Source organism: Eupeodes corollae, chromosome 2, assembly GCF_945859685.1.
Source record: "Eupeodes corollae chromosome 2, idEupCoro1.1, whole genome shotgun sequence".
NCBI classification, from domain to species: Eukaryota; Metazoa; Arthropoda; class Insecta; order Diptera; family Syrphidae; genus Eupeodes; species Eupeodes corollae.
The window spans coordinates 62,994,083-63,014,714 of record NC_079148.1 but is presented as its reverse complement, the minus strand read 5'-3'; the positions used below and the strand labels follow the sequence as shown (position 1 = coordinate 63,014,714).

The following is a 20,632-nucleotide window of genomic DNA, read 5'->3' as shown; positions in this document are numbered from 1 at the left end:
TTTTAAGGAAGCTATAAATATACAACAAATTATTTTCTACCGTAAATCCATGCGATTCCAACCATTTCGAAAATTGCCAAAGCGAACACTACAAACGTTCCACCAAAGAAATCAACCAAATTCAGAATCCATTGTCCTCCCTTGAAAAGTAAAATTATTCGTAATTGTTTAAAATTTGAACAGTGAATAAGTTTTGAATAAAATACTTACGGGCGTCACATAGACAATGCTGCAGAAAAATCCAAGGAGACAAGTTACAAAGGCCACATATGGAAATTTTAACGAAGTAAATCGATCACAAATTATTGTAACTATTGTGCTTTGCAGTGCAACAATCGAACCCACTCCTAAGACGAACAACATGAAGAAAAATAGTACTGCAAATAACTATGGAACAAACAAAAAACAAACAGATTAGAGAAAATATAAGAATTAAGGTTACAAACTTGATAAATTGAAATCAAATAGGAAAGGAAATACATCATAAATTATTTCGGAAGACGAGGCGTACTTTTTAAGCAGAAATAAGTTATTAATTGTTATAGAACCACATTATAAACATAAAAGAATGGATTTCAGAGATCACTTTGGTAGTATTTTGGTAATTTTTTAAAACGGGTACACTCAAAAAATGTATACGATATGATAGAAAACCAGCAGTTCTTAACGGGTCATTCATATTGCTGTAAGGAAAAACAACACTGCTCAAAGTACGATATAAGTGCCATATGAATATTAGTAACCCGCTTATCAAGTAACCTACATTTTAAAAAAGCAATAAGACAGGTTTTTATAAAGCAAACAAAGTAGTTTTCTTTTAAAAATTATAACATAAAAAGTATACCAGCAATTAGAAACAATAGAGTTGGTAGAACTAGTGGTGGTATAATGTGTGGCATAAAAAACACTGGCTTTGATAATATTATTAAATATAAAATCTGCGAGAATTATATAGTTATTGACATCACTTATGAAACAAAACATTTCCAAATTTTACCTATTTATTTAAATTATAATGAATGGAGCATAAATTATAACGCGCTTTAACTATCTACAATTGTGAAAATATGATGATTATCGGAGATTTAAATGGTCGTATAAGCGACTATCAGAATTCGGTCTTAAATAATTTCCACTCTTCTAGCGAAAGACAATCTTTTGACAATTGTCTAAATCAAAATGGGAAACTTTTATTAGAATTGATTGAAGACTTTGGTTTTTTTCGTTTTAAATGGAACATCTCAAAGTGACTCAAACGGAAACTTCACTTTCGTGTCTGCTCAGGGTTGCTCTGTAATAGACTACTGTCTTATTAAAGGTGAATGGCTAAGTATAATTGATGACTTTGAGACCTATCCAGCTAATTTTTCGTCTTATCTCCCTATAATTGTCTTTTGCAAATTAGAAAATCTATTAGTAAATCTACAAACAACCGGAAATGATAAATTAAAATGGAAAGAAAGACATGCAAATAGATATAAAATTAAACTTAATCATCAGTTGGTTGCGATGCCAAGTGTGAAATCTAACTCTATAGACTCTATAACTGACATAGTTTCTTCAGTGATTAGACAGTCTGCAGAACTTTCTTCCCAACGTAGAAATACCTTTCAGTCTGTATGGTACGACGAAGAATGCAAAAAAATAGGAGAAAATCTTTCGCTTTCTTAAAACTATATAGAAAAACAAATAGCGCAGTTTTTAAATCACTGTATTTACAATCAAACCAAGAATACAAAAGGTTATGCAATCTCAAAAAAGAACTTTATTTAAAAAACACTGCTTCTAAGCTCGTTGAATGCAAAGGCTCGAAATCTTTTTGGAAGACAGTACAAGTGTTGAGTGGGCGGAATAGGAGGGTATTGTTCACAATTGATGAAAATCTACTTGCAAATTATTTTGAAACTCTACTTCTGCCTGACCCTAATCTAAACACAATGAGCTTTGCATTCCCTAATGTCATTATTCCTGAACTGGATTCCAATCTTACAATGGTTGAATTAGTAGCTGCTTTAAAAAAAATGAAAAATAACAAAGCACCTGGATCTGATGGGATCCCAGTAGAGTTTTATAAACATGCTACTCCTGAGTTTTTGGAATATCTGTTAGAATTTTTCAATAGAATATTCATTGAAGAGACAGTGCTTGAAAATTTTCGTCTGTCTCGAATTACAGCCATTTTTAAGAAAGGTAACCGTGATTTGCCAGAGAACTATAGAGGAATTGCTGTGCTTAACTCATTACAAAAAGTGTTTACACAAATACTCTATACTAGACTTACGACCTGGTTAGAAGATAATAACATAATTAGTTGCTTTCAAGCTGGTTTTCGAGCCAACCTTTCAGCTATTGATCAAATTTTTGTACTCAGCACCACTGCTAGGCGATATATTGATAAAAAACAGAACTTATATGCCTTTTTCGTTGATTTAAAAGTGGCTTTTGACACTATTAATAGGAGGTCCTTACTCTATAAGCTCTCAGCAATTGGCATATCTACTAAATTTATCAGAGTCTACGAAAAAATTCTCGAAAACACGATGGCATATGTTCAGAATGGTGGAAAAGTATCTAGAGAATTTAGTTGTGAAGCAGGTGTCCCTCAAGGATGTGTTCTAAGCCCTATCATGTTTGCACTGTATATGAACGATGTCGAAAACAGTATACCTGGGGGAGTTCAGTTCGGGGATATTACACTTAAAGTCTTGTTTTATGCTGATGATTTAGTGATTTTATCAGACAGTCCGCTTACTCTACAGCTCCAGATAAACAAGCTGAAACAGTTTTGTGATCTATGGGATCTTAGAATAAATACCACCAAATCCAAAATAATGGTTTTTAGATCTCGAAATAGATCAACTGGCTATGGGCGGAATTGGACTTTAGATGGTGAGATAATTGAGGTTGTTAATGAATTTAAGTATCTTGGGTATACAATGACATATAATCTTAAAATTCAAACCTTTATAAAAGAAAAAACTACCGCTGCAAAAATTGCAATAAATACAATGTGGTCCCAGTTCTTCGCAAATAAACTCTTAGATCTAATCTCAAAATTCAAAGTCTTCAATGCCACCGTGAATACTTGTTTTTGCTATGGTAATGAAGTATATGGTTTCGAACAGTTGGAGGAAATGGAAAATATACAGAGGTATTTTTTCAAGCGAATTTTTAGGTTACCTATTAACACTCCTAATTATGCTATCCACCTAGAGACAGGCTTACCTCAAATTTTCTTGAAAAACTTAAAGGCTAACGCCGATTTTATGATCAGAGTTATGAAGCGATCTGACCAAAACTTGCAAAACAGACTCCTTAAAATTTGTTTTAGTAGTGGATATAGTCCGGTCAAAAATTGGTATGATCTTGCTGTAGCACATAACCTTTCAATATCATTGCCAGTGGACAATGTGGAAGCAATAAAAAATGCATTATATGAATGTATCTCTGTTATAGATGACTCGATGTATAGGCTTTGTGTAGCGAGAGGGACTGCATCAACATCGAGGAATATATACAGACAACTTAATCTGAAACTTGGTGAAAGAAACTATTTTAGAGAAGAGTTTACAGTTTCTGAAATGAGCTTGATCTTCAAGATAAGAACGGAAATGCTCGATTTGAATTATAGACCACATAGAACAGACTTAAACCCTGTGTGCTGCCTTTGCAACCTTAGTCAAAACGAAGATGTTTTGCATTTTTTAGCACTTTGTCCAATATTACAGGAAATCCGAAGGCTCTACTTTTATTCTAGTTTTCTTTCTCAAGAGGAATGTGTCAGTGTACTAAACGGAGATCGTGGCTGGAAAATATCGAAACGAGTGTTTGAGTTTGTTTTGAGTTGTAAGACGATGTTAATGTGATTGTATCTTCTCCTTTCTTTTTTTTGTTTTTAACCAAATTAAAAGTCCTTAAAATAAAAAAAAAAAACTTGAGAAATATACAGTTCTTTTCCTATCTTTTTGCTTTTTTTTCTCACTTACAAACCATTATCTGTTTTAGCTAAACTAAAAGCCCATTACCAATATTTTTCTTTTTTCCTTAATTTTTTTTTGTTTTGACTAAACTAAAAGTCACATTTTTTATTAAACTTATAAATACCTGTTATTGCTTGCTTTATACTATATATATATATCAAAATATACTTTAATGGTGAACATTATTTCATATGGTTCAATGTTTTCTTTTTTTTTTTCTTTGTTTTGACTAAACTAAAAGTCACATTATAAAAATAATAATTTAAAAAAAAAATTGTTTTCTTTAATATTTATATTTATATGTACATTTTCTTTTTTTTTAACTATGAAACTTATTTTGTGAAATATTCTCTCTTTTTACTCAAATTGTACTTTTTTTTTTTGGTTGTTTATTTAATTAGTTTTTTTTTCCCGGCAGACGGCTTATATAGCCATGCTTTGTATATCTTTTATCATGAAATATTGTACTTATAAAAAAATTGAAAAAATAAAGAACTTATCTATCTATCTAAAAACTTAAAATTTAGGCTTCAAACTAATTTTATCTATTAAGAAATATTGTTTTCAACATTCTAAAAAAATGTTGAAAAAAATCGAATTAACAGGTTTTTTACAAAAAATAAAAACCTAAAAAAAATTTAATGAAAGTTGGTAGAAATTGATTTTCGACTCAAATATCTTTTCAAAACTTTGGGATATTGGTTTTAATTTACTTTTATCTTTCAAAAAATATTGTTGTCAACATTCAGTAAAATTTCGAAAAAAATCAGATGGACAGTTTTTTTTACAAAAAATTAAAAACCATACAAAATTAAAAAAAAGTTGGTAAAAAATGATTTTCGACTCAAATGTCTTTTCAAAAATTTGAAATATTGCCTTCAAACTTATTTTATTTCACAGAAAATATTGTTTTCGATATTCAATAATTTTTATATAAAAATCCAGAAGTCCGTTTTTTCATAAAAAATAAAATCTACAACAAATAATACGCAAATTTGGGAAAAATTGATACGAGTACATATAGACAAACTTTTAAGCCGGGATGGGAAGTTATCAGTGTGGCTCGCATCCCAGCCTCTTTTTTAAAAATATGTTTGGTACGCAGTTATTTAGAATATATGAATATTCATATTATTTTTGATTTTCATAAAAATATTTTGTTCGATATATTGAATTTTTTAAACAAATGTATTTTGTTCATTAATTTATTTATTTATTTATTCATCAAGCAGAGGCACAACTCTTAAAGACTACTTAGAACAATAGTAAGTTTATATAAATAATAATGAATTAAACAAAACAAACAAAAAGAATGTACAATTAACATTAACCACCGAAGTTTATTATTAATAACAATTTTTATTTAAACAGTCCCTACTTAAATATAATATAGATAGAATACCCAACGACAAACACCTGGTGTTATATGAAGGCATATCCGTGTTAAAACGCAATATCCGAATTGCAATTCTAGTAAAGCGTTTCTGAATTCGTTCAATTCTCGCCGAATAAGTTATTTCAGGTAGATGAGCAGTATTCTAAAATTGAGCGAACATATGAAAAATATAAGGCTCTAAGAGCATATGGATCAGAGAAGTCTTTAGAGTTCTTGGAAATAAATCCAAGCATAGAACTGGCATTTGAAATAATATATTCAATGTTATTAGCGAATTCGAATTTTAAATCAAAGATTACACCCAAATCTTTTTTCTCAGTGACTTGTGTTAAGGTTGACCCAAGTAAACTGTAAGAAAACATAATTGGAGAGGTGCCGCGACAGAATAACATACTATATGACATTTAGAAACATTTAAATGAAGATCGTTGTTAGAACACCAAACGAAAAGATTATTAAGATCATTCTGCAGCTTTATACAATCGGAAATAGAATTAATGCGCAGGAATAATTTAAGGTCGTCAGCATACATCAAATAAGAACAATTTTTTAGACAACTGGGAATATCATTGATAAACAAGAGAAAGAGGAGAGGACCCAAATGACTTCCTTGTGGGACACCGGAAGTAACAAAAACAGGGTTGGAAGTAACATTATTAATACGAACATATTGAATTCTGCCAGTAAGGTAAGATTTAAACCATTTCAATAAATTGGAATGAAAACCGATGTTATGCAATTTGGAAATTAATATTGAGTGATCAACTCTGTCGAACGCTTTCGCGAAATCAGTAAACACCACGTCACATTGGTTTCCTTGTTCAAGAGCTTTGAGTACATAATTACTAAAAATTATAAGATTAGTTGTAGTTGCTCTTTCACTGATAAAACCATGCTGCAAAGGCGAGATTATTTCTTTCACAGAAAAAAGTATGTTTTTAAAAATAATTTTTTCGAATAGCTTAGGGATCACAGATATTTTGCAAATCGGACGATAGTTGGTTATGGTTACATCATTTTTGGATCCTGATTTAAAAACGGGATAAATAAAAGAACTCTTCCATTGTTTTAAAAAGCAACCTTCACGGAGAGAACGGTTGAAAATGATTTCAAGGGGGATTGCTAAGGAAATAGAGCAGAAATAGAGTGTTTATCTTCATGTAACTTTAAAAGTTCACAGATAATATCTTCTTTATCAACTGATAATTGGTTTATATTGATCAATTGAGATGAAGACATCAACCAAGGCCTCGTTTGATTATAAGAAGGATTAAAGATGGATTGAAAAAAGTCAGCAAAAAATTGCAGATCACTTGATGTTTGGCCGGTATAACGTAAAGTATAGAATTCGGAATTCCGGTGGAACTTTTTTTGTCATTTATAAACTTAAAGAAATATTTACTATTTATTTTTATTTTATTTATTTCAATACTTAAAATATATTGGTTGTATAAGAATTTATTGAGAAAATTGAATTCACGATTACACCGAAGATAGTTGATGTATAGACTATTATCATCCCTAAAATCACGATAAAGTTTGAAAGCTTTATTTTTTCGATTATTCAAATTAATAAGCTTTTTATTGGCCTACTTTTATAAGCCTACTATTGGACACTCACTTTCCTGGTAGTTCTCTTACCGAAACTAGCAGCTTTCAACGTTCAAGTTCAAATACAACATATCCACAAGGTCTGATCACAAAGGATAAGTTACAATGGGCTCTCAACAGCTATAAACCATTTAAAGCTGCAGGACCAGATGGAATAATACCAGCAGAATTACAAAAAGCCTCTGATATAATTGCACCAATCCTTGAGGCAATTTTTACCAGCTGTCTTTACCTGGTCCATGTTCCCTCGGCATGGAGAGAAGTTAAAGTTGTCTTTATACCTAAAGCAGGTAAATGCTACCAAGTTAATCCTAAACATTTACGACATATAAATCTATCATCATTCCTTCTTAAGACCCTGGAAAGATTGATTGATATCCATTTAAGGGCACGTATCGATACAAGACTTCTGTCTTCGTCTCAACATGCCTACTGTAAGGGTAAATCGGTGGAAACAGCGTTACACACTTTAGCACGCACCATCGAATATTCCCTCCATCATAAAGAGTTCACTATGGTTGCTTTCCTTGACATCGAAGGTGCTTTTAACAAAGTGGACACATGTGCAATCACATCTGCACTGACATCTCTAAGTGTAGAGAGTTCGCTTCGGGAGTTTATTCATTTAATGCTTACTAGCAGAATAATTAATTCAAAACTGGGCAACTCTTCTAGCAGACGATTCGTTAGTAGAGGGACACCGCAAGGTGGTGTTCTATCCCCTCTCCTCTGGAACCTAGTGGTGAATGAAATCCTAACTAGTCTGGATGCGGAGGGTTTCAGAGTGATAGCCTATGCGGACGACGTTGCTATAGCAGTTTCAGGAAAGCATCTTAATATCCTAAAAGAACTCTTACAAAATGCCTTGGACAGACTAATACTCTGGGCTGATCGGTGTGGACACAAAACCGATCTGGTCTTATTTTCGAGGAGATACAAAATTCCATTGTCAACCCTCCTTACATTAAAGGAATCCAATTAAAATTCTCAGACGAGGCCAAATACCTAGGTCTTGTCTTAGACAAAAAACTAAATTGGAAACGCAACGTACAGGAAAGAGTCAAAAAAGCTACTGTAGCTCTCTTTTCTTGCAAAAAAGCTATTGGTAATAAATGGGGTTTACAACCCAGAATCACGCATTGGCTATACACATCGGTAATCAGACCGATTTTAACGTACGGTGTGGCAGTATGGTGGACTGCTTTAGAGAAAGGTATAAACCGGGATAAATTAAATAAAGTCCAACGTTCAGCTTGCCTATGTATAAGCGGATCGCTTGGCACGACCCCGTCTGCGGCACTGGACACCTTGCTCTACCTTACACCTCTTGACATATTTAGTAAACAAATAGCTGCAAGCTCTGCTATCCGCCTCAATGCTTCGTCGCAGTGGACTAACAACAACATTGGCCACTCCGTAATTCTAAGGTACTTAGAATCAATTCCAAAGCACACAGACTACACCATCCCCCAACTACAATTCGATAGGAATTTCCAGATTTCTATACCTACCAGATCTTTTTGGGAGGATAGGACATTCTTAGAGGATGAGTCAATCCACTTTTACACAGATGGCTCAAAGACCAAAGAAGGGGTTGGTGGTGGTGTGTACTCTGAACGACTGAAATTAAGTCTCTCATTCCGCCTTCCCAATCATTGTAGCGTGTTCCAGGCGGAACTTTTGGCGATTAAGGAAGTCTTGTCTTGGCTCAAAGAAAACGTGATATCAACATCTGATATCCGTATTTTCTCCGACAGCCAGGCCGCTATCAAATCTCTGGACTCAGTCTCTACAAACTCTATAACAGTCCATAACTGTCGATCATCTCTAATGGAGATGGCGCAACAGTTTAATATTCACCTTTGCTGGGTGCCGGGCCATAGAGACATTCCAGGTAACTGTAAGGCAGATGAACTCGCCAGGAACGGTACAGTACAACCCATCCTACCACGTTTGGCAAGTACTGGCATACCAATCGCTACTTGTAAACTGCTGCTAATGCAAGACGCTGTGAGGAGGGCAGGCACCAGGTGGACCAACATCACCACGTGTCAAGCCACAAAAAACATCTGGCCAACACTGGATTTAAAACGTTCAAGGTGCTTGCTCTCTCTAAGCAGATCGCATATAAGCTCGATAATAGGTGTCATAACCGGACACTGTCTAATAGGAAAGCACGCCATGAGACTAGGCGTATTCTGAAATGACTTTTGCAGAAGCTGTATGGACGAGGAAGAGGAAGAAACGGTTCTTCATCTTCTCTGCACATGCCCTGCTCTAGCTCGAAAACGCAAGAATTACCTAGGAGAATTCTTCTTTAACGATCTAAACGATCTAAATCATATCGGGATAATCAGCCTCTCACGTTTCGTAAGAGACTCTAACTGGTTCCATTGAGCTTAGGAGGAAGCCTCAAGATTCATGTAGTATCACAATGGGCCATTAAACTGGCCTAAGTGTGTCCGTTCCATCTTAGACAGCCACTATAACCTAACCTAACCTAAGCTTTTTATTGAACCAGCAGGGCTTAGTTTGAAATTTCTTCAAATAAAGGGTGAGTTTTTTGAGGTTAGGATTTTCATGCATTAGTATTTGACAGATCACGCGGGATTTCAGACATGGTGTCAAAGAGAAAGATGCTCAGTATGCTTTGATATTTCATCATGAATAGACTTACTAACGAGCAACGCTTGCAAATCATTGAATTTTATTACCAAAATCAGTGTTCGGTTCGAAATGTGTTTCGCGCTTTACGTCCGATTTATGGTCTACATAATCGACCAAGTGAGCAAACAATTAATGCGATTGTGACCAAGTTTCGCACTCAATTTACTTTATTGGACATTAAACCAACCACACGAATGCGTACAGTGCGTACAGAAGAGAATAATGCGTCTGTTTCTGAGAGTGTTGCTGAAGACCGTGAAATGTCGATTCGTCGCTGTTCGCAGCAATTGGGTTTGTGTTATTCGACCACATGGAAGATTTTACGCAAAGATCTTGGTGTAAAACCGTATAAAATACAGCTCGTGCAAGAACTGAAGCCGAACGATCTCCCACAACGTCGAATTTTCAGTGAATGGGCCCTAGAAAAGTTGGCAGAAATTCCGCTTTTTTATCGACAAATTTTGTTCAGCGTTGAGGCTCATTTCTGGTTGAATGGCTACGTAAATAAGCAAAATTGCCGCATTAGGAGTGAAGAGCAACCAGAAGCCGTTCAAGAACTGCCCATGCATCTCGAAACATGCACTGTTTGGTGTGGTTTGTACGCTGGTGGAATCATTGGACCGTATTTTTTCAAAGATGCTGTTGGACGCAACGTTACGGTGAATGGCGATCGCTATCGTTCAATGCTAACAAACTTTTTGTTGCCAAAAATGGAAGAACTGAACTTGGTTGACATGTGGTTTCAACAAGATGGCGCTACATGCCACACAGCTCGCGATTCTATGGCCATTTTGAGGGAAAACTTCGTAGAACAATTCATCTCAAGGAATGGACCGGTAAGTTGGCCACCAAGATCATGCGATTTGACGCCTTTAGACTATTTTTTGTGGGGCTACGTCAAGTCTAAAGTCTACACAAATAAGCCAGCAACTATTCCAGCTTTGGAAGACAACATTTCCGAAGAAATTCGGGCTATTCCGGCCGAAATGCTCGAAAAAGTTACCCAAAATTGGACTTTCCGAATGGACCACCTAAGACGCAGCCGCGGTCAACATTTAAATGAAATTATCTTCAAAAAGTAAATGTCATGGACCAATCCAACGGTTCAAATAAAGAATCGGTGAGATTTTGCAAATTTTATGCGTTTTTTTTTTAAAAAGTTCTCAAGCTCTTAAAAAATCACCGTTTATATAAATTGATTGCCTCACCCAGTAGATTCGTTAACCCATATACTCCCACTGTACCTGTTTGGGTACAGAAAATTGAACAAGTTTACGGTTGAACCTCAGCCTAACTTAAATTTTGTTTTCAAATAATTTAGATTTTTCTTGTTTCCTCACATGTTTTGAGTAAGTAGGCTTGTAAAATATTTAAAAAACGCACAATTTGTAGATTTTTTTGGTACTCCACATCAAGTGCAATTAGGGTTTTCCCCGATTTTCAGTGGTTGGTGTATATTGAGCCAAAAAACAGATATATGTTTTATTACTTTCGATTTGAATTTGTTGCAATCAAGTAAAGAACATACAGGATAAGCTATTAAAAGTTAAATATCAGGTTTTTTTATTAATACGATAGTAAGTAATCGCAAAGTCAGCTCTGTACTCGCTTGGGTACAATGGGAAAATGTGATTTCAAAGCATTTTCAACAGCAGCATTTTATGGAAGAAGGTTCGAAAACCTTCCAAATGCTTTAAATGCAATCGAAGAAGATGAACGCAATGCAGTATTTGACATTGCAATTATACCCCCAGATGCAGATTTCAACACTGACCAAGAAGAAATAGTCACGGAAAGTTTGGACAATAATCATATTCCCAATGATGTTCCAGGTAATGTTGAAGTGTTCATTAGAGATGACGATTTTGAAAGTGAGGACGAAGTTCCATTGTCTGAGATAAGGGCCTCCATACGAAGGGAATCCCAAACTCACCGACTATGGTCCGAAAGTTGTGTCAACATGACAATGTACTATTTCAACTTTTTGAGCTAAAGACGAAAAATATGAAAGCTGTTTTGGAAAACAAATCTCCAGTGGAAATTTTTGAAACTCTTTTTGATAATGATGTCATGGAACTAATTTTGGATTAGAGTCGTCTTTACGCTTCACAACATAATGATCACAACTTCAATTTCAACAAAGAAGACCTCGAAATCTTTATTGGTATTCTGTTTTACAGTGGTTATCACTCAATGCCAAGTGAATCTATGTATTGGAAATTGGATGAAGATACGAGAACGGCATTAGTAGCCAACAACATGCCGCGAAATCATTTTTTTGAAATAAAAAAATTTATTCATTTTGCGGATAACTCTTAACTAACTTACTCGTCGAAGTAGTTTATAAGAGGTAAGCCTTGTCGTTTTGGATTGACACGTATTGTGGTGCACAAAATGTGAAAGCAGAAATAAGTCACATGCCATTGGGATCGAGACTTGTACTTGAGCTATTAGAAACAATCCCATACCCTACTGATCATGTTATTTATTTTGATAACTTTTTTACGTCTCATGAGCTTTTGCGGTTATTGAGAGCCAAGGGATTCAGAGCTACTGGCACAGCAAGGAACAAAAAAATGTCCGTTGAAGCCAAAAAAACAATTCAAAAAAGAAAAACGTGGTCACTTTGAACATATTTACGATGCCAATAATAAAATGCTTTTCGTCAAGTGGAATGATAACAACGTTGTCACCATGGGTACAAATTTTGACACAATTCAGCCAATAAATTTTGTCAAACGGTGGTCATCGGCTGAGAAAAAAAGTACATATTCAACAACCCAATCTTATTGCAAATTACAATAAAGGAATGGGTGGCGTTGACTTGCGTGACCAATCGGTCAATGCATATAAAATAAAAATCAGAGGCAAAAAATGGTGGTGGCTGCTTTTTACTTCAATGCTGAGTTCTACTTTGGTGAATGCTTGGAAACTGTATAAAGTCGCAGTTAATTGCGAAGATGATTTGCTTTCTTTCCAAATAAATATTGCTAGGCATTACCTTAGAAGGTATACAATTCGCCAACCGACAACATCAAAACGCTTTATCGCCTCCAGCGTGGCCTATAGTGGAGAACACCATTTTCCAAAAAAAAATTGAAAAGCCTCTTAGGTGCAGAGTATGCCATATGCGAGTCAGATGGACCTGTGATTTATGCGCCATAGCTCTGTGCATCGAAAGAGAGCCTAAAAACATTATTCAAACTTAAAAAAAAAAATATTTTTGTATTGTTTAACCCATGTTTAATAAAGTTATGTCAACAAAAGTTAAAATTTTTCAGTTTTTAATTCTTTGGTAACAAATGGGTTAAAAGAGTAAACGATTCCTCTACATCAACATTTTCAAACATAGAAAACCAATCAACCCTATTCAAAAAATTTGAGACATTAAAGAAAGTTACATTTATCATAATTAAGAAAAGAAGTAGTTTCAGAAGTTTGCTTTATATATTCTAAGAATTCAAATGATATGCAAAGTACAAGATGATTTTCGGAGTTAGGTAAAGGAGGTGGAGTAGGGCTGTCAATACTCACACCGAACTCATTATCAGTGAAAACTAAATCAAGATAACGATTAAGTTTATTACGAAAACAATTGATTTGTTTGAGCCCAAATCCACCTAGAGTATCAACAACCACACTCTCGCAATCACTAATAACATTAAATGGTATTAAATATTTATATTCCGGATCAAAGACCCATTTTACAGCAGGTAAATTAAAATCAACTAATAAATTATCGAAATAGGTTAAATAGGCATTAAAAATAAAATATTTTTTTAACTATTAAAAGAAGCCATGTTAAGAACAACAGTTTTCGAGAAGATTTGAATTTTCAATTTTTACCAACAAATTTTTATAGGGACATCTGATATTTTTACCTTAAAAAAATGAAAAAAATGCAGGCTGTTGGGACAAGGACAGACAGACGATCGGAATCAAAGGACCCACTTTTTCCAACCCCTCTACATTTCGCAAGTAATTCTAATTTAAAAAAAATTATCCCCAGCTTGGGTATGAATTTTTCAAATAACATTTCTAGTTTTCAAGATCTGCTGCTCTAAAAGAAAACAAAAAATTCATCGACCTTTAGCTTCTCATCCGAATTACAAAAGGCTTCTGATATAATTGCACCAATCCTTGAGGCAATTTTTACCAGCTGTCTTTACCTGGTCCATGTTCCCTCGGCATGGAGAGAAGTTAAAGTTGTTTTTATACCTGAAGCAGGTAAATGCTCCCAAGTCAATCATAAATCCGTATTTTCTCTGATAGCCAGGCCACTATCAAATCTCTGGACTCTGTCTCTACAATCTCTATAACAGTCCATAACTGTCGATCATCTCTAATGGAGATGGCGCAACAGTTTAATGTTCATTTGCTAGGTGCCGGGCCATAGAGACATTGCAGGTAGCTGTAAGGCAGATGAACTCGCCAGGAACAGTACAGTACAGCCCATCTTACCACGTTTGGAAAGTACTGGCATATCAATCGCTACTTGTAAACTGTTGCTAATGCAAGACTTTACGATGAGGGCAGGCACCAGGTGGAACAACATCACCACGTGTCAAGCCACAAAAAACATCTGGCCAACACTGGATTTAAAACGTTCAAGGTGCTTGCTCTCTCGAAGCAGATCGCATATAAGCTCGATAATAGGTGTCATAACCGGACACTGTCTAATAGGAAAGCACGACACGCGACTAGGCGTATTCTGAAATGACTTTTGCAGAAGCTGTTTGGACGAGGAAGAGGAAGAAACGGTTCTTCATCTTCTCTGCACGAGCCCTGCTCTAGCTCGAAAACGCAAGAACTACCTAGGAGAATTCTTCTTTAACGATCTAAATCATATCGGTATAATCAGCCTCTCACGTTTCGTAAAGGACTCAAGCTGGTTCCACTGAGCTTAGGAGGAAGCCTCAAGATTCATGTGGTATCGCAATGGGCCATTAAACTGGCCTAAGTGTGTCCGTTTTCATCTTGGACAGCCACTATAACCTAACCTAACCTAACCATAGCTTCTCATTCCTTAACCGACTTAGTCAGCAGGCGTAAATTGGTTAGCTTGTATTTTTCAGAGGGTAAAGTTGTCAATGATGTTTGTACTCCAAAAGACTTACCTGTGGTATAAATTGAAACTTCGCTATAGCATCTGGATATGATATAAATGCCAACCCAGTTCCACCCCTTACTACATCCGATATATTCTCAGTATTTAGATTATGTGCCAGATTCCCCAAGATTCCAAAGATTGTTATACCTGCTAACATACTTGTAAATGTGTCCAATGTCGTTACAATCATAGCATCTCTTTATTTTGGTAAAAAAAATAAGAGAATAAATAAATTAATAGAATGTTTTTCATTGTTGTTCCAAATACTTCATACCTGTAAATTCCATAGTTAAATTTATTGTAAGACGAAAACATTACTATTGGTCCAATACCAACAGCTAACGAGAAGAAACACTGAACAACAGCTTCCTTCCAAACCTTAAAAAAGCAAAACAAAATACAATTTTCTTAGTAACAATAGGAAATTCATAAGACAAATGCATTATTAAACCTTTGGATTGGCCAATTCGGACCAATTTGGCTTCAAGAAAAATATAATTCCATCTACTGCACCATCTAAAGTTACAGCTCTAATAAGCAAAGCAATTAGAACTACATAAGGAAACAGGGCTAAGAAGTAAGCCGCTTTCCCAGAACTTTTTACACCATTTGCTATGACTAAGAAAATTACAATCCATGATACAAAGAGGGTACCTGTTAGATCTAAATTGGGATAACCAACTCCATCAGTGATGTCACTTTTCTCGTTTAACACATTCTTTCTGCAAAAATGTAAATAGAAATTTAAAAATAAATGTACTTTTCCCTGAAAATGTGGTTTTTCTTATAAAAATGTATTGCATCTAAAATGACTCACAAAAAGTACATTTCTGAACTGGTCTGTAGTTGTTCGGTGACATCAGAAAAGTTGTTACTGCTTCCATTTGACGGAACACATTGTGGACCCCATTCATCTCTGCAATAAGTCCATGGGAGAACAGCTTGAAATGATACCACGAAATAGTAAAGCGTCAATGATAGCAAAGATGAGTAATAAGTTATAATGGCTATTGTTGCGTACGCTTGACCTATTCCAACACCTATGTTAAATAAAAAAAAAAAACAATTAAATAAAGGAAATTAAAAATAAAATACATTTTTTATTACCCACAAAAGCCGGGCAAACTGACCAGACCTTTACTGAACTTCTGCTTGTAAATTGGCCCAGAATCATTTCCAAATAATACATCGGTTTTCCTACAAATATGGAGAAACAAGTTATTAAAAAAATGAACTTTTGTTAGATGTTTCGTTAGAAATTTGTATTACCAATCAGTATTAGAACAACAATGTAGGGAATCAGAAACGCTCCTCCGCCGTTTTCGTAAGCAGTGAAGGGAAATCGCCATACGTTTCCCAAGCCCACCGACATTGATATACAGGACATAAGAAACTCTAGTCCATTTGACCAATTTGGTCTGCCCGATTCATCAGATTCGGTCTTGTTTTTGTTATCTTTATCTACGGCCTGTTATAAAAACAAATAGAAAGTTAATGTTAAATAAAGCACGAAATTCATGGCCCCAGCTTTGAACCCGGATCCATTTATTCAATAAGTTGTTAAATCTTTAAAAATTCAATTGTTTGCATTGATGAAGAAAGAATCAACGTCTTTCATTGGTTTCTTGCACTTTACCACTGACTTAAGGGTTTAGGCCACACTAGAATTTTTGAAAAAATGGGGTTTTTGTTTGTCTTAAACTGTTTATTAAGATTTTAAAAATATTGTGTCAAAATATTATGGCATGGAAAACCATTTAATGGTCGGTTTTTAAATGTTTTAATTAAAGGTATTGCAAAGTTACCCATCAATTTCTACTATAAAAAACTTGAAACACGTTTATCTCAATACTGATACTTTTTTTTACAATTTGACTTAAAATTTTGTAAATTTTAAGGACTTGGGTTCAATCCCTGCCAGTGGCACAAAATTGAAAAATCCCCCAAGGGTAATTCTTGTCATTAAAAGTTCCTTCTCAAATTGGCCGTTCGGATTCGGCATATAAACTGTTGGTCTACTCCATTTTAGAAATGACTCGCACACAGGAATAGTCGATAGTTGTAAATCACTAGGCAATATGGTTCTCTACGGACTTTTGAGGCACCTAGCCTAATCCCTTAAGGCAAACAAATACTTGTATAGTATTCCGAATTGTTCATTCTTTTCGGTAATATGGTGGTCACACGTCCTCTCAAGTGGTTTGGGGGCCTCAAGCTAAGTTATAGCATACAAAAAGTCGGCTACGAGCGGAAACAACTTTTGTTGGATTTGGAAACTGCAGTTTAGTTTCAGACTCATTGGCATAAATCCAAAGAAGGGCTTAGCGAAGGGCATAGATAAAATATCATTGTATAGATTCAGGCGACTTAAGGGACTTTAAAGTAAAGCAAGTTCCTGGCATCTGATTGGCCAGCTGCCAAAAAAATGCTTTCCAAATAAGGCAACTTTATTGGAAAATTGTCTGGAAAGTTAGTCAAGAAAAATCTCAATAACTATCAAGTCATGTCAACTTATGTCAAAATTACCACTGATCATGTTTTTTTTATTCAAGTGAAAGCTGAGCTTTACTACTCTATAATTTATTTATTTTCTGCACAATTTTATTTAATGTTCTCTGTAAAAGGGCTTCTTGTCAATTTAAAAAAACAACTAAGTAATATTTCTCTACAATACAAAAGACAAATCGTAATGGACTTGTTGCTTGTCTGGGAAGTGTTTTGTAGATAATAATGGTTTGGTGTTAATGTAGAGGTTTGTGATGAAAAGTTCTGAATTTGAAATTCATGACACTAGTTGCCTTGGTCAAAATGTACGTTCAAAGAATAAAGTTGACTGCAAATAGAGTCCCTTATGTTGCCTGAACTTGCTCATTATAAAGGGTTTTTCAACAGGCGGCGCGGGGAGATTTTGGCGTTCCGTGGCGGCCATTTTGTTTTGGCGAGATCTGTCAAATATTTTTTTATCATTCAGTTGTTTATGCCAAATAATCATGCCATGGTTACACGATTGAACAACACGTTCAAATGATAAAACTTTATTATCAAAATGAGTGTTCGTTAACGCAAACGTTGCGCACATTGCGCCCATTTTACGGTAGACATGGTGGCCCTTCCTAGTTGACTCTTCAACGTTTGGTGGCCAAATTTGAGACGACCGATTCAGTAAACAATCAGTCAAAACCCGTACGTAAGATTGGCCGAGAACATCGCCGCGGTCCGTGTAAATTTACAGCTGAACCCGAGGCAGTCTATTCGTCGTCCTGCACAAGAACTCGGCCTTTCGCAGACTTCAACTTGGGGAATTTCGCATCGGGACTTGGGCCTACACCCTTACAAGATCCAACTGATCCAGGAGCCTAAAGTTAATGACCATAGACAACGCCGTTTGTTCGCTAACTAGTCTCCGAATCGTTTGGGAGAGAACCAGAATTTTGGCCGAAAAATCATCCTTAGTGAAGAGGCGTATTTTTGAATGAATGGCTGTGTTAACAAGCAAAATTGCCCTCTATATGAAAACACCAATCCACCAACCATATGGACCTAGAAGACATGTGATTTCAGCAGGACAGCACTACGTGCCACACAGCAAACGCAACGATTGACATTTAACATGAACGAAATCCAAAATTGTACGACTAAAAAATGATTTCATCTCTAAAACAATTTTGTGCAACGAAGAATAATTTTTTTTGGCATCTGATAAAATTTTGAAAAAATCGAATGGACAGCTTTTTTTATAAAAAATAAAAATCTAAAAAAAAATACTCAAAGTTCGTAAACATTTAATATCGATTCAAATATCTTTTCAAAAACTTGAAATTTAGGCTTCAAACTTATTTTATCTTATAAGAAATATGGTAGGTAGAAATGGCGATCTCAAGGCAACCTAGCCTGAGATCCAATTAGCGCTGTAGTGCGCCGTTTTGATACCAAAAACTCGTTTGACCTTTGATTGAAAGGGATAGATTGATAGAGAAGCTTCATAGCGATTATGTTAGAGCCATTTTGTCGCATTGAGAAAAAAGATTAGGTCTCTAATCTTTGTTTCAGATAGCTCATCGAGTTCTTGAAAGAATGCTTTTCCAAAGCATTTCATTCTGGTGTTTGCCAAAGCAGGACATTTGCAGAGGAAATGGATTATGGTTTCACTTTCTCTTTGGTCACTACAACTACGGCAAAACTTCTCTGCATGAACTCCTATAGGCCAATGTCCGGTACAAACTGCAAACAATCCTGGCTATGTCTTGCATTGGCCTGCATAGAAGATCGTTTGTACGGGTTTATTTTCCTAGATATAATGCAGTTGGGTAAATTGCTCCACCTTCGGTTTCATTCAGTTTGGTAGATAGAAAAGATTTTACCCTTCATAGCACCAGGAGGAATGTTAACCATTTCCTTAAGAGAGCTATGAAGGGCCGATCCTTGCCTTGCTAGCTCGTCAGCCCGTTCATTTCCCACGATACCACTATGACCCGGAACCCAGATCAGGGTGACACCGAGGCTCGCAAGCTCATCGCGACATTGCTGGACCAATTTAGATGAGGATGTGGCCGAGTTAATGGCTTTGACAGCTGCCTGACTGTCTGTAAAGATAGCCACATTTCGGTTTTGGTTTGGGTTTTGTTTAAGTATCTCACATGCCTCCCTTATTGCCAGAAGTTCATCTTGAAAAACGCTAGCAAAGTCAGGAAGCCTAAATGGTTTAGCTACATTTAGGGACTCAGAAAAGATCCCAGAACCAACTCTGCACTCTATCTTTGAGCCGTCAGTAAAGATGGTTGTGTCGAAACCTATCGACACGATGTCATCCTCCCAATCTTCTATGGATGATAAAATAACCTTGAAACCCTTACTAAGGCTCAAAGTGGGAGTGCAGTAGTCAGTGTCTACCGAGATAATATCTGAGGGAATCAATTTCGTTGTATTGCTGTGACCATAAGGTTTTGACAACCAGCTGTTTGATTCCTGCAGGAAACTATGTATTTAATAAAAAGGTCGATTAATAGAAGATCCAAAATAACCTTTAAGGCGTCCGTTGGGCAAGTACGCATGGCCCCTGTGGTGCCCACGCAAGCTATTCTCTGAACCTTCTTTAGCTTATTAATGTTATAGGCTTTGCTAAGAGCAGGCCACCACACAATTGAACCATATGTTAAGATAGGGCGTACTATGGCTGTGTACCCACTTTTTGCCGAAAGTTTTGCTGCAGGTGTAGAAGGCAACACAGGCCTTCTTAACCCGTACTTCAATATTTAGCTTCCAGTTTAGTTTAGGGTCGAGTAAAACTCCCAAATATTTTGCACTGGAAGACAATGATAGGATTTGACCGTTGAGTCGAGGTAGCGTGAAGGGCGGTACTTTAGTTTTGATGGTAAAAAGCAACAGTCCAGTTTTACTTTGGTTAACTCCTAGTCAACTCATGGCCCAGCTGCTAACTTTCTTCAAAGCTGACTCCGTGATTTCACTAATCACAGAGGTGTACTTTCCTGACACCAATAGTACCAAATCATCCGCGTAGGCTACCGCCTTCACTCCACATCTCTCTAATTTAACGAGAATTGTATCCATGACCAGAAGCCATAGAAGAGTCGAGAGGACACCACCCTGGGGTGTTCCCCTACTCACATGTTTTGTTGCGATTGTATTGCCTAGAGTGCCTCGAAGCTTCCTACCACTGAGCATGGAAATAATCCATTCTCGAATGAAGTCTTCTACACCAAACTTAACGAGCGATTCTTCTATGGATTCGGTAAGGACGTTGTTAAAAGCACCTTCTATGTCTAGGAAGGTGGCAAGATTAAATTCTTTATAATGGATTGTTCGTTCTACAGTACGCACTACCTCATGGAGAGCAGTCTCCGTAGATTT

General features: G+C 35.8%; 1 protein-coding gene across 1 annotated transcript in view; it reads right to left on the bottom strand.

Moving 5' to 3' along the window:
• The window catches only part of LOC129946056 (sodium-dependent nutrient amino acid transporter 1-like), a 40,813-nt gene that overhangs the window by 738 nt on the left and 19,443 nt on the right, over window positions 1-20,632 (bottom strand). The window contains exons 2-9 of the mRNA XM_056056082.1: window positions 16,034-16,232; window positions 15,872-15,961; window positions 15,582-15,804; window positions 15,216-15,486; window positions 15,039-15,142; window positions 14,772-14,961; window positions 211-387; window positions 41-140 (exon numbers count right to left, since the gene is read on the bottom strand). Coding sequence (XP_055912057.1) covers window positions 41-140; window positions 211-387; window positions 14,772-14,961; window positions 15,039-15,142; window positions 15,216-15,486; window positions 15,582-15,804; window positions 15,872-15,961; window positions 16,034-16,232 — 1,354 coding nt within the window. The remainder of the gene's footprint in view (window positions 1-40; window positions 141-210; window positions 388-14,771; window positions 14,962-15,038; window positions 15,143-15,215; window positions 15,487-15,581; window positions 15,805-15,871; window positions 15,962-16,033; window positions 16,233-20,632) is intronic.